The sequence below is a fragment of the Drosophila suzukii genome, chromosome 3 (genome assembly GCF_043229965.1).
Source record: "Drosophila suzukii chromosome 3, CBGP_Dsuzu_IsoJpt1.0, whole genome shotgun sequence".
Classification (NCBI taxonomy): Eukaryota; Metazoa; Arthropoda; class Insecta; order Diptera; family Drosophilidae; genus Drosophila; species Drosophila suzukii.
The window spans coordinates 21639261-21652162 of record NC_092082.1 but is presented as its reverse complement, the minus strand read 5'-3'; the positions used below and the strand labels follow the sequence as shown (position 1 = coordinate 21652162).

The 12902-nt window shown below is 37.6% G+C and overlaps 2 protein-coding genes across 31 annotated transcripts in view; both read right to left on the bottom strand.

Moving 5' to 3' along the window:
• Positions 1-4485, bottom strand: part of pHCl-1 (pH-sensitive chloride channel 1) — a 55697-nt gene extending 51212 nt beyond the window's left edge. For 9 of the 27 annotated variants that reach the window (XM_065864072.2, XM_065864082.2, XM_065864085.2 and 6 more), the window contains exon 1: positions 4004-4451. The gene's annotated coding sequence lies outside the window, so the exon portion shown is untranslated. Of the gene's footprint in view, positions 1-3987 lie in introns of all 27 variants that reach the window. The other 18 variants (XM_036816309.3, XM_065864088.2, XM_065864086.2 and 15 more) reach the window with 13 other exon arrangements.
• A 976-nt stretch (positions 4486-5461) lies between these two features.
• Positions 5462-12902, bottom strand: part of sff (sugar-free frosting) — a 29398-nt gene continuing 21957 nt past the window's right edge. The window contains exons 7-17 of one of the 4 annotated variants that reach the window (XR_005014200.3): positions 12513-12712; positions 12221-12445; positions 11120-11607; positions 10647-10805; positions 10416-10582; positions 9881-9985; positions 9746-9821; positions 9512-9684; positions 9324-9454; positions 8483-8653; positions 5462-8428 (exon numbers count right to left, since the gene is read on the bottom strand). Coding sequence is in view for 3 of the 4 variants with exons in the window: in XM_036815218.3 (XP_036671113.2) it covers positions 8569-8653; positions 9324-9454; positions 9512-9684; positions 9746-9821; positions 9881-9985; positions 10416-10582; positions 10647-10805; positions 11120-11607; positions 12221-12445; positions 12513-12712 (1809 nt within the window). In the remaining variant the exon portion in view is untranslated. Of the gene's footprint in view, positions 8654-9323; positions 9455-9511; positions 9685-9745; positions 9822-9880; positions 9986-10415; positions 10583-10646; positions 10806-11119; positions 11608-12220; positions 12446-12512; positions 12713-12902 lie in introns of all 4 variants that reach the window. The other 3 variants (XM_036815218.3, XM_036815219.3, XM_036815220.3) reach the window with 3 other exon arrangements.

Below are 12902 nucleotides of genomic sequence, written 5' to 3'. Positions count from 1 at the left end.
CTACACTTTCTACACTGGCATATATTTACACTTCTCCTTGTATGTGAATAAATATGTGAGCACGGCAAAGGCTGTAAAAATCGTGTTTGTCTTCTGCCTCAATGAACTATTTTTATTTATTTATGCACTCGATTATTGCCCGGCGTATTCGCGGGAAAATGGTGCGCTTAAATAAAATGAAATTAAACAAAAATAACCCATTTGGCTGCGAATTCAATTCGCAATGCATCTCAAAGTAATTACGACAAAACGTTTGCCGTAGCCAAACTATTTTTACGCTTCATCGCGTTTATAGTGCAGCTTTTGGAAATTTATTGGGGGGATCGTCATAAGGATGGTCGCCATAAGGAAGAGATCATAATTTACCATCTGTCTCAGTCTTATCATCCATTTATTTTGCATCATTTGTGGCAGACAATGTAACAAAGGTGGGGGAATTTTTCACACGCTCTGAGGAAAGATGTTAAAAATAAACCAAAGCACCGAAAAGAGAAAGCCAAAAATGCGAAGCATCGGACCAAAGCAAAACCGAGCAAAAATACCATGTGAAAGTCTGATGGTTCGGCATTTAACAAGCCAAAAAACAAGGAACACTAAATCTAATTTAATTGTGTTTTTTGTAAAAACAAATTCGCCCGCTAGTCGCTACACAAATGCTGAGTATATTTCTGTGTTTTTCATCTCATTACTGCGAGGGTGGCGGTCAGACAAATGCCCCTGTTTCAATGTCTGTCCTTAACACGGCGTTGGAATGCCGGGTATTTCGTTGAAAACGACATTTTTGTCTAGCAGCCAAACACGCCCCGAAATATGCAACATGTCTTCCTGCCCCGCCATCTCGCACCGCCCCATATCCCATATCCCATGTCCACTTTCTTTGGTGGAGGCTCCACCCAAGAACACGCAATGTTCGAGGACGAGCACTTTACACGAGGAAAAATAGGTATATAATTAGTCTGATTTTTGAGCCTAGATCAGATTTTGTTATGTAAAACAAGTCAAGAAGAAATGGTACAATTCCTTGGTCTGATTTCAAAGTTTTACTTATGATTATTAATAATAAATTACAATTGGAATGGTGCAATACAATGTTTTCAGAAAGAAATAAATATAGTTTAATTTAGTACTATAAAAACAAGGATTCACTCCAAAAATTTAAGTAATCGTAATAACCATACAACATTTTCATTTCGTTACGTTAAGTAAAACTGTCATGAAAAAACTATTAATTTACTAAGTTAAGACACCCGATTTCCTGCTGTCTACATTAACATAATTTTCATAAAATGATATATGATATAATACCATGGTCTTCGATCCATACCGTGTTAATTGAAATTTATCATCAATATATATTTTTATTTGTATCAAATAGGAGACCATTTATACGTTTAGAAAATTGCATCGAATAAAAAAATACTATTCAATATATCCATTCAATATTTTGACAGCCACACTCAGAAAAAAAACCCCACTAAGATTAAGTACAGTCTAACAACCATTTCATGCTTAGCATTCTAACTGAAAAGGTCTTAAATTGATAACACTTTGGATTTAAATAACGATCAACTGTAAAAATTCCGTGCTCAGTATATAAGGCGCATAAAATACAAAATTCTATGCACAAATAGGTCTAGGTTTAAGAATAATTCATTCTTGATTGTAGAGCGAAAGGTTCTGAAAACGAGTTTTTTCTGTCCTTAAAATTCGTACTTGAAAGCTGTATTTTTTCTTGGGACTGGAATTTACCACGCTTGGCTAAGTTTCGACACTGAAAATACTTGATTCAAGTACAAAATACTTGATATTTTTTTAATTGCAATAATATGGGATTGGTTTTTAGTATGGGAGAGATTTGGTTAGTATGAATACTGGTCCAAATTTGTAAAGTTTCGTTTATCTGCAAATGAAGGGCTTCAAAAATCCTTTCGTTATTCCCAATTTTCTACTATTTCTCCATTTAGAAATCCTTTATTAAAATATTTTTTTTTAATAACAGCTAGAATTTTAAACTTTCTTTAATTGCGATACCAGATTTTCCTTCGAGTGTAGGTCACATACTGGCTGACTCATAAGGCATTTCGGCTAATGATTGACTGACTGACTGGAGGAATGACTGGCGGACTGATGGACGGACCGGCTGACGAACTGACTGACGGAATGACGAAACGACGGAGTGTCGGAATGACGGAATGACTAACCAGCGTGTGTGACTTTTCCCAGTTGTGTGTGGGCTTTCGGCGACTTTGCGTGTAGTTTGTAATTTAAGTAATGTGGGTCGCCGCCTGAAAGCTGAGCCCTGCGTATCCTTGTTGTTCTTGCTGTTGTTGCTAACGCGATTTACCTTCCGAGCGAAACACGCGCCTCGGTTCCGTTACGTACGGTATAGCTTTACCGTTAGCGGTGGCATATATAGAGACCTGCGGTTTTAGCAGCCTAATTGTCATTGAAGGCAACCCACCCAAGACATAAATTCAATTTCTTTCTGTTCGATGTGACAAGTCTAGAAGGGGGACCCCCTTGCCGCCCCCTAATGCACCGCCGCCCCTGCCCAGCTGTTGTTTTTGTTATTATTTTTTGATAGCCACCTTTTCGTGTGTTGCTTTCTCGCGATGTCGTCGCCGCCGCCAAGAAAAGGGGGTTCCCCTTCTGGCCCCTTTTCGGGCCTTCTTTTGCGTTTTCTTGACTTGTTCTTTTGGCTCGACTGTTGCCGTCTCTCTCTGAGACGCTACCCCCGTCTCTTTCGCTCTATGCACTGGCTGCACCTTGACACTAATATTGAGCAAAGTAAAAAAAAATAATAAAAATAAAAACAAAAAACAGAAAGCAAGTGCAACTAAAAATAGTCGGAGAGAGACCGCTAAAAGCGAATTGATTGGCAAGTGTGTGTGTGGCTTTTGGGCTCTTTATGCGGACACTTGGCGATTTTATTGTCAGGTTATAATTGGTAATTGATGCCGATAACCAAACTGATTGTGTTATGATATAGCTCACTCAATGGGCTGATTGCGGGGGATTGAGGCGCCTGTAAATGAGTTTTGATTGATTTACCCAAGCGGGGCGGGGCGAAAACTTTGGGTTTTATGTAAACTTTGGCTGGCTTAGGGCTGTTAAGTTGTTGGATTACGAAGAGGTTTTGCATGTTTACATTCGGTTAACATAAGATCATGGAAATAAGTTTAACCTTGCATATTTTATGAAATCTAGTATGTTAATCATAAAAAGTTCTATGACTTACTTGGTAAAAAAGTTCGAAAAAAGGATTTTGAAAAAATACAATCAAATAATAGAGACACATTTAAAAAGGTCTCTATAGTTCAAATTTCTATAAATTGCTACCTATAGTAAATGTTTTTTGATATGGAAAGTTACCTAATTTAATTTTTTTGCAATTGTAATGCAAATAACTCTGTTTCGAAATAGTATTTTTGTATTTTAACAATCACTGCTTCTTATTAGTTTTTAATTCCTATTTCATTTTTACACTTATATTGCGTGGGATCTTAAAACTGTTCAGTACGTTCCTCAAATCGTGTTATTTTATTATTATTTTCTGAATTCCCTTGCTTTTAATTTTTAATTAATAGTTTTTTCTGTCACCCAAGGTTCATTAACGCTTAACACGCCACTCAACCTAAAAATTTTCAAGTTTTTAAGATTATGCATATATTAACAGTAATCCGTGGGTGCGTATACTTAATTTCCAACGCCAACACAATCTTCGTTTGAAATCCCACTTTTGCATCCTAATACTCTCGCCGTTAATTTTTAATAACCACTTTTTTTAAGCCACTCAATCTTGCAACGCTTATTGTCGCTTCACACGCTCGCCATTGTTGTTGTTGTTTTTCTTGCTGTTGTTGCAGTTGAAAGTGGCCATTGTTGTCGTTGTGGTGGTGGTGGTGCTGTTGGTGCTGGTCACTTTCCCGCACCCATCAAGAACCCCAAATGGAACCCAACACAACACCAGAGCTTTACATAACTCACTCGCTCACTCACTCACTGCAAAAAATGGAAACACTGCTGGGGGGAACGTTAAAAATTCAAAACACAAATGCACACTTAATCGCACATTGCAATTTCCACGCGTTTTCCAATCATTTCCCAACACACAACACTCTGGGAAACGGTCCACACACTGCGGTCAGGCACTTTCGCATTTATTCCGATTCCGTTTTCTTGCGAATATCATATATGCGATATATAATATATATACTATATCGAGGGGCGGTGGAGTCGATATTACTACGCTGGCTTATATCGCTTGGCCCGTCTCCGCTGTGGCGACGAATTCTCTCCGCTGCCGCAGTGCTGTTGAATTGCAAACCCGAACCGAACTGAGACCTCAACTGACCAGGTTTTCCTTTTCATGCACTTTGGCACGCATTTTCGGTTCGGAAAGGCGGAAAATCGGAAAATCGGAAAGGCAGGATGACGAGGCGCGGCGAACACCGAAAGGTCTCTGGTGCGCCGCTTGCTTTTCGATGTCGCCTCCTATTTTCCGTTCGGAGCCAAAGCTCTCGGCCGGCTCTCTCCGAAGCTCCGCGGATGGGCCAGCTTTCCGAGTGGCCCAAAGCTCCACAGCTGATTGCCGCCAGTGCATGCGGCATTTGGCCCCCCTGTCATGCTGTCCCCCACCCCTCGGACGCCCCAAGCCATCCTTCGCCCCGTAAAAACAGCTGATGGCCGAGGGTCAGCCTCCGTGGCGATAGAGACATGGCGGCAAGTGACGTAATCCTTTGCGGATGCACGGCGCACAGTGGGATGGATCGGAAGAGAAGGACTTAAAAGTGGGGGGATAGAGATATGAGGTATTTTCGTATATTCCTGGCCCAAGCAATATTTGAATTAACATTTTTATGCCGGAATACAGTCTTACTCGATTTAAAAATAATAATTCAAACATTTTTAACGCGATGTAACAAAAATTAATTATAAAAGAAAATGAGGTGAAGTGCAATGTTTAGTATGATAAAATAATATTATGCATTCAGGCCATGAGTAAAATTACAAAACATATACTCTTTCACCTCATCTGAAATAATAAAACAAACGAAAGCCAATATAACTCATTAAAATACGCCTAACGTATTTTCATTTTATACTTTATCTACTAAATTAAATATAGAATTTTTTTTTCTTATTTTCTTAACCCTTTTTATTTTATACAATAATATTTAAAATTTAAAAACAGAGTTAGAAAGTAGATCTGGCCTTATAGCTTAAATAATACAATTTGATTGTGTTACTCATAAATTTGTTTAATTCTGCTGAACCAAAAATAAATAGACAATATAACAGATTACGCATACGACCCGTAAGCCATACAAAGTTTACCTTTCGTAATGGAGTTCTGTGCTTTGCTAGCATGACTACAAATTCTTTATTTTTGCTACCCAATAAAACGTCTTTGTTATTATTTGAAATATTAATTTTATTTTTAAATTGCAATTACAATTTGTTGTTGTTTGCTTGTCTGTTCACTGTTTGTTTTTATGCTAAGTGGTATTTTATTTGTATTTATATATATTTCACACATTTTCTTGCAAACAATATCAATAATTCTTTTAACCTAATAACAGATGCCACTTTGTTCATTTTTTTTTTTTGGTTTTGGTTTTGTTGTTTCCCTTACACGTGTTGGTTCTAATATTTATCTCTTTTACGGTTTGATCTCGGCCTGTCTCCGATTCACCCACCTCAGACGCGATTCCTCAAGCTTAAAATTAAGTTACAAAATACAATCATTCAACTTATATCCGAAGATACAAAACAAAGCGCACAATGCAGTATTTAACTTAGCCGTAATCACTTGCAGAACTAATTACAATATTACAATAATATATTGGAACGCAGGAGGAAAACAAGACAACAACGTAAAAAGCGTAGTACAATACACAACATTACCCTCTAAATGTATTTTAATAAGTATGCGAATCGTTTATTTTGTAATGAGTAATAAACATTCTCCATTGCACTGCATTTGCATCTGAAGTAAAGCGCTTGCTTTGGTGTATAATGCGTGTATATATATAGGGATGTATATATATACTATAGATAGAAATATGTATACATTGCATATAAAATTATCTCGGCGCAAATGTTCGCTGCTTATGCACAGTGTGAAGCAGTTAAAATGAGTTAGTTGGGTTTGGTGGTGATTATGTTTTTGAAAAGAGCGCGAAAGATTGGTAGATCATCTAGTATAGGCTTCAGTTAAGGTAAAAAGGTAGGCGTGGCATAATGTAGCATTGAGTATTAGGTGTTTTTTTTTTGGATTGTTGTCCTTATAAAGCAATTATCGTTAAATTTTCCTTGTAGCTGCGATTGGTTTTTAGTATGCTGAGCTTTTTGGTTATGCTTAGGTTTAGTATTATTTGATTTTAGTATCAAGTGAAAAATATGATTTTTACATTTCTTATGATACAATTTTGGTGATGAAATGTAACTTGTATTAAATGCGCTTGTATGTAAATATATATGGATGTACGAATGCAGGTGAGGCATATAGATGTATACTTCGTATATGTTGGGTATGCTGGGAGGACTTTGTTCTTGTATATGAAAGTAAATACAGAATATAATATGATCGAGGTGTATATGATATATGCATGTATAAATATATGAATGCCATCTCTTCAAGTCGGTGAGCTTAATTTTGAATGTATGTTCAGCTTAAATGCGTTTTCTTCTTGAGTATTTTCAATATGATGAGCGATAAATAATTTGATGTATTGTAGTTAATGCTAGAAAGTAATTTCATTTCAATATTATTGCATGATTTTTGTTTGAGTTTGCCCTCGTGTATTTTTCCAAGTACTGATTCAATACTTTTAAATAGGTATGTTTAATATTTTTTTATTTTTTACGCGACGTTACTTTGGTTTATCATTAAGCATTTATTAACTTGTCGCATTTTGTCGTTTAATATTTGTTCTAATCACGTTTTAGTATCGCTTCCTACTCCCCATCTGACTATTTTGATATTGCTGTCATACACAGTTTAAGTATAGATCTATATCCTTTTACATGTTACATACATTATTCAGTTTTTCCCTTACACTCTTATCCAGTAGATTCCACAAATTGCTGAGGTGCCTCTACATTGTTGTTAGCTTTAAGTGGATAAATGGACGGTTTTTTGTTTGGATTTCATTAGCTTTTTGTCGATTTCTTAAGTCTTTTAGTTTCAAATTATCGTATGTGTTATAAAAAGAACTCTGATTGGCTTGGGTGTTAGAAAAAAAGCTATAAACTATGAAAACCACTCAAAAGTAGGGTAGGGAAGGATTCAATGTGATTGTTTGTGGGGTTGCCATGCGAAACGCTTCTTACACTGAGAGAAACACCATCGTAGGTCATCGATTTGTGCATTCTTGGACAGCTTGTTTGCTCTACTAGTTTTCCAATAAAAAATATACAAACTCCAATTGAATTTCTCTCCTAGGTTTTTTTTGTCACTGATGCAACCCAGCAATTTGTACAATCCCTGATCCCTTCTATACATAGATATATATTCGTCTCAATCGATTTATACAAGTATTGGTTAAGAAAGCTTTATTTCATGCCCATGCAAAATATATTGTTTCTGGTATTTAATGTCGTTACTTTAATGTGCTGTATATGCTTAATTAGCCATGTGCTGTGCCGTTGTTAGTTATTCGGTATATTTTGTACATTATACATGCTTGTTTTTCTTCATTCCTACGCTCTGTCAATATCAGCTGAATTTATCTACCGCACAACACTCTTTTGATCGTCATATATGCATGTCTGAAGTTCGAAAGTTGACGCGTTTTATTTAGTAAATATTTTGTTATTTAGGAAAAATAGTTTGCGTTTCCCGTTCCGCTTCTTCCGTTTTTCTTTTGGCTAGCAAAATAGTTATATCGATTTGGTTTGTTAGAAAAAACAGCAACGCTAAGTTAATGCAAAAGTTCTTTAGTTTTTCATGTTTGTTACTTTAGTTAGTATTTAAAGATCAGTGCATTTGCGTAATACCCTTTATACACTCTATACAAATCGTCAGCGAATTTTCTTGAGTAGCAATCGTTTGCGTAGCTAAATACGAGGCCTAGTCTAGGTTAAGAAATCGACTAGAATAACTGGTTCGACTTATGCTAGGGCTAAGTTGATTTTTTTGTATATTTTTACACGGTGTTTTTATTTGCAAGCTTTTTAGGCGCGGCGGCAACAATGTCCCTCAAAAGAACACATACAAAAAGTCACTCAAAAAATCAACAATAAATAAAAAATCAAGTTCGATAAAAGCTAGAGCAGCTAGCAAATTCTGTTCGTTCGATCGGCTTTCAAAAGTTTAGATTTCTTATATATTCTAGTTCATAGAAATTCCACTATTATTGCTTTGGTATATTATTCGGATTTTTCGTGTGTTTACTTAGTTTGAAGATCTCTGGCTGATGGTACTCTAGAAAAAATACTGTTTGAGTGGCTGATTCGATTCGTTCTCTAGTTGAAATACATTATTTGGTTGCGTTTGGTGTTGACTAGTGCCATATCGAAACAAATGTCCTTGAGAAAAATGTAACTAAATCAGAGAAATAATTCTCATGCGATTGCACTACCGGACATCGTTGTCGCCTGACGCTCACTCTGCAGCTCGCGGTTGCGTTCGTGCTCAGCGGTTTCAGAGCTGAAAAAAGGAATACATTAGTTTTTGGTATACGAAGTTTGAATTATTAATATAATACGTAGAACGAAATATTTGTGAGTGATTTAAAATGTATTTTTCAATGCCGAAGGATTAGATTCAGGCGTCTATTTATTTAAACAATGCATGGTTTAAATTTGATATACTAAAATAATTTGGACATTTTAGCGACTTATGGATTTGGCGTAAAACTTCATTAATAGGTATTCGTTCTCAAAACAATGGAAGGTAAGACAATAGAGAAAGACACGAAATAACTATCAAAATAGCCTAAGACTAGATTTTAAAGCAAAGCAATTTGTATTTATAATGATATTTTTGCGACATTTTAAGGCTTTGCATTTTAATTCTTCATTTCAATACCTATAATAACTCTGAAGAAATTAAAATAAAATCTCTTAAATTTGTCCTAGGTATAGTCCATTTTTATTTGAAGTCTTTACATCGCTATAATATTAATATTAATATTATTAGACTTAGGTAGAGGAATCCTAAACCGGATTTCAGTAGTACCATTAAATGTAATATGTTTTAGAAGTTCACTATCGACGATCGCTATCACATAGTTCTTTAATTTTTTTATTCCGATACTCGATTTTGGTGTTCTTTGGACTTATTCAAATGTATGTACATTATTTGGTTTGCTGCTTACTTTGATCGCACTGCAATGGGACTTCCGGGTATGTCGACTGGATTGGCATTATTGTTGTTTGTGGTCGAGGCCCGACGTCCATTGCCCGACTTGTACGAGAATATGGAGTCGTTCTCCATGTCGTTTTCGATCTAAATAAAATATAATTAGCTCTATATCCTCAAAAATGGATTTTTGAGCTAACTCACCACCTGTCGCTTGTACGATAACCTCTCACTGGATACCGATCCGCAGGATGAGCTTTCCGAAACAGCCTGCGTTACACTGGTCACCGTCGGCGGACTACTGGGACCCGGGAACCTCTTTGAGCACACCTGGGACTGAATGTGCTCGCAAATGCGTCGAAAACGCCGAATGTTACCTGGATAAACAAGGATTTCAATAAGGATATTCACAGAGGTTAATGACGGTGTATGGTTTACCTGATAGCAGCGTAAATGTTAGTGCAAACAACATATCAGCAATGTCACCTTGTTTGCAAATGGCACTGATGTCAACCTGAAAATATTAATGAACCATTAGTGACATGAGTCTTTGATAAAGGTTGGCCAACTCACCTGAAACTTAACATGGCGCTGGAACATGACGGGTCCATTGCCATTCCGTTTGTACTCCACCCGAAATGAGGTGGGCGAGACCACACTATGAGATAGTTCAGCCATCTATAAAAAGAACAAATATTTCAAATTATAATTGACCCCCTTAAGACTCTTTAATTTCATAAATATGCATTTACAAATTTTTAACTCTTAACTACTAGCAACTATTTAAAAAAAATTTTTTTTACAAATTATACTCGTTAAGAAATTTAATATGCTTGATTAGTTGTAAGAAGGCGTCCAATTATGTACATATATGTGAAGTTACTTCATAAACATCTGGTTTTCCGTGTCTGATTACCAATTTGTTGTATAAAACCATTTCATTAAAATATCAATCATCCCTGGGAATATGATGTTAAATTAATGGCGCATACGCCAACATAAAGTTATTTATATCTATCTAATATCTAGGATATACCACATTTTTTTTCCAATCTGAGGTAATAGTTCCGACATTTATATTTGTTTTTTATGATCTATGGCTACTTACGGATAAAAATGCATGTATCAAATGCGCCTTGACCGTGGCAATGGGCTTGCCCTTGACCAAAATAGTGAAAGTTTCATCCTTCTCGGTTGTTATGAGATTACCGAACCAAGAGCGCTTCGTGAGCTCTGGTGAGGATTCGGGCGTCAAGTGCACCTCATCGGCAGAAACTAGGAGGATAAATAAAAATTAATATTTTTAAATTTTCAACATTATTTTAGTAGACACACATACCCTGCATTTTTCTGCGATGGAACCGCGGACTTCCCAAGAAACTGTTCTTGATGTTTGTGAGCCGCGTCTTCCATAACTGGCCTCCTGGTGTGTTGCATGGAGAGCCGGGCATGCCCGGATTGCTGTTGTTCATCATGGGCGAGCCATTGGGATTCACAACTGCACAGGCGATAGTATAAATAAATAAGTATTCAGAAAACACAAGGCACAGAAAAAGTAATATCCATTTTTAAACCGATATATCTCTAGGTAAATTTTCTATTTTCCTCTGATAAAGCTTTTAAACTTGAATGATATTCAAGATAAGCGATAAGAATATAATGTGTAATTGCTTCTACCATTGAAAATACTAAATTACCCGTATCATATCGTTTTTTTGTTCTTGAAACAAGATTATATGGATCTTGATTTCATTTGATCTTTTTTCTGTGTTGGGCTACTGTGTATAGGGGATCTACGGGGCATGCACACACCACTATTCGAATCTGGATCGTGGAACATACTAATGGCAATGGTCGGACCTGAGTTGGCACGGTGGTGCACCGACGGTGAGGCGGAATTGGATCCGCTCGAATTGCCGCCCGGACTGCCCGGCGGTATGCCGCAGTCCCCTCGCTCCCTCGGCGATCCTCCTCCGCGCTCCTGACGCAGTGAGTCCCTTCGCTCGATCCTTGGCTCCCGCACCACCACCACATCGCCCTCGATGCTCTTCTGCGAACTGTGCGAGGGTGTCCGGCTCACGGAGGAATGGTGTCCGGATCGATCGCGATCCCCGTAGGTCGAATGCCGTGTTCCCGCCGCTGGGGAAGATGGTCGGGAAATGGCATTCGCCTGCTGCTGGGCCGAAGTCATCGGGGAGTTGCAGCGCGTGGGACTGTGATATGAGGAGCTCCGCACCGACGAGGAAACTGTTGTGGGCGAGCGCCGTTGGTGGTTCCGTGTGCTGCTGTACGACCGGAAGCTAAAGGTGTGACAAATTAAAAACAAAATAGTTAGAATTTGTATAAAATGTTATTATTTTGAAAAAGTTGATCTTTGGTGGTTTTAAATTTTGATAAATAAAAGATAATAATATTAGAATTTTTTTCGAAAAAACAAAATGCTTGATCTCAAATCTGTGCCAAGAACGCTTCCATCTTAAATATCGGGTAAAATTTCCTCTCAAAATACAAAACGGAGACTACTTTAGTCTCTATTTAAAAATAATCTCAAAAACAAACTCCAGAACACCTTCAACTTCATTTCAAGAACTTTTTTTTTGGAATAAGTGAGAAGACGAATTCGTTACTAATGTTTTCTAAAAAACTTGCTCTTTATAACAATTGGGCATAAAAGTAAAATCGTCCTAAAATAATACAAATAAAATTTATTTTCCTATGGATCTGCATTTTTTTTCCACATTATTTTTTCTATTTCATAGCAACCTTCTGTAAAACAATATTTATTTTCAAAGGAAAATGTTTATATTTTTATAAACAAATCACCATGTATTTAACAGAAAATGGACTCCCATAAAAAACATCTTGACCGATTTAACAATTTTGGGTTCAACTTCTCTTGAATTAAACACTCACTTAAAGGCTTGTCGTCTGGGCGTCAGCGGTGAACCCTCCGATATCTGTCCATAGCTGGGTGCATTGGTGCCATTGATGCGACAGGTGTCCAAGCGCTTACGCGGCGGATCCACTGCATCCAGTTCACTGCGGGATTTTTGCGCAATCTCGTCGTCGTCCTCCAGCGCGGGTCGTCTTCGCTTGCGCTCCAGCAACAGGAAGTATATGACCTTCTCCGTATTGTGACTATGGGATAAGATAAAATATACATAAATCAAACGCCAGTTTAAATATTAAAGGCATTCAAGCCAACCTTGCACTGAGCAGCTCCTGGATGAGCTTCTCCTTCTCCTTGAAGCAACCCAGCGAGCAAATGGCGTTCAACACGTCCGGATCCACCGCAGTGGCTGTGGGAATAACATGTGTCTGCACCACCTCCATCATCGGCAGCTCCAGCTCCAGTTCTCCCTTGCCTCCAGCCGTGACCCACGGATGGCGGTTGATTTCAGCCAGCTGGACGCGGTCGGAAATGAAGCAAAAACGAGTTACAGGGAGGAAGTCCAGGGGGTGGGTAAATAGCTGGCAACGTGGTGACCCAAAAACCAACAAACGCTTGGGGGGTGGCTTTCAAATGACTCACCACCCACACTCAAAAAAAAATACAGGCAACAGGCTATAAATTTATGTTAGCTTTTATGTTCCT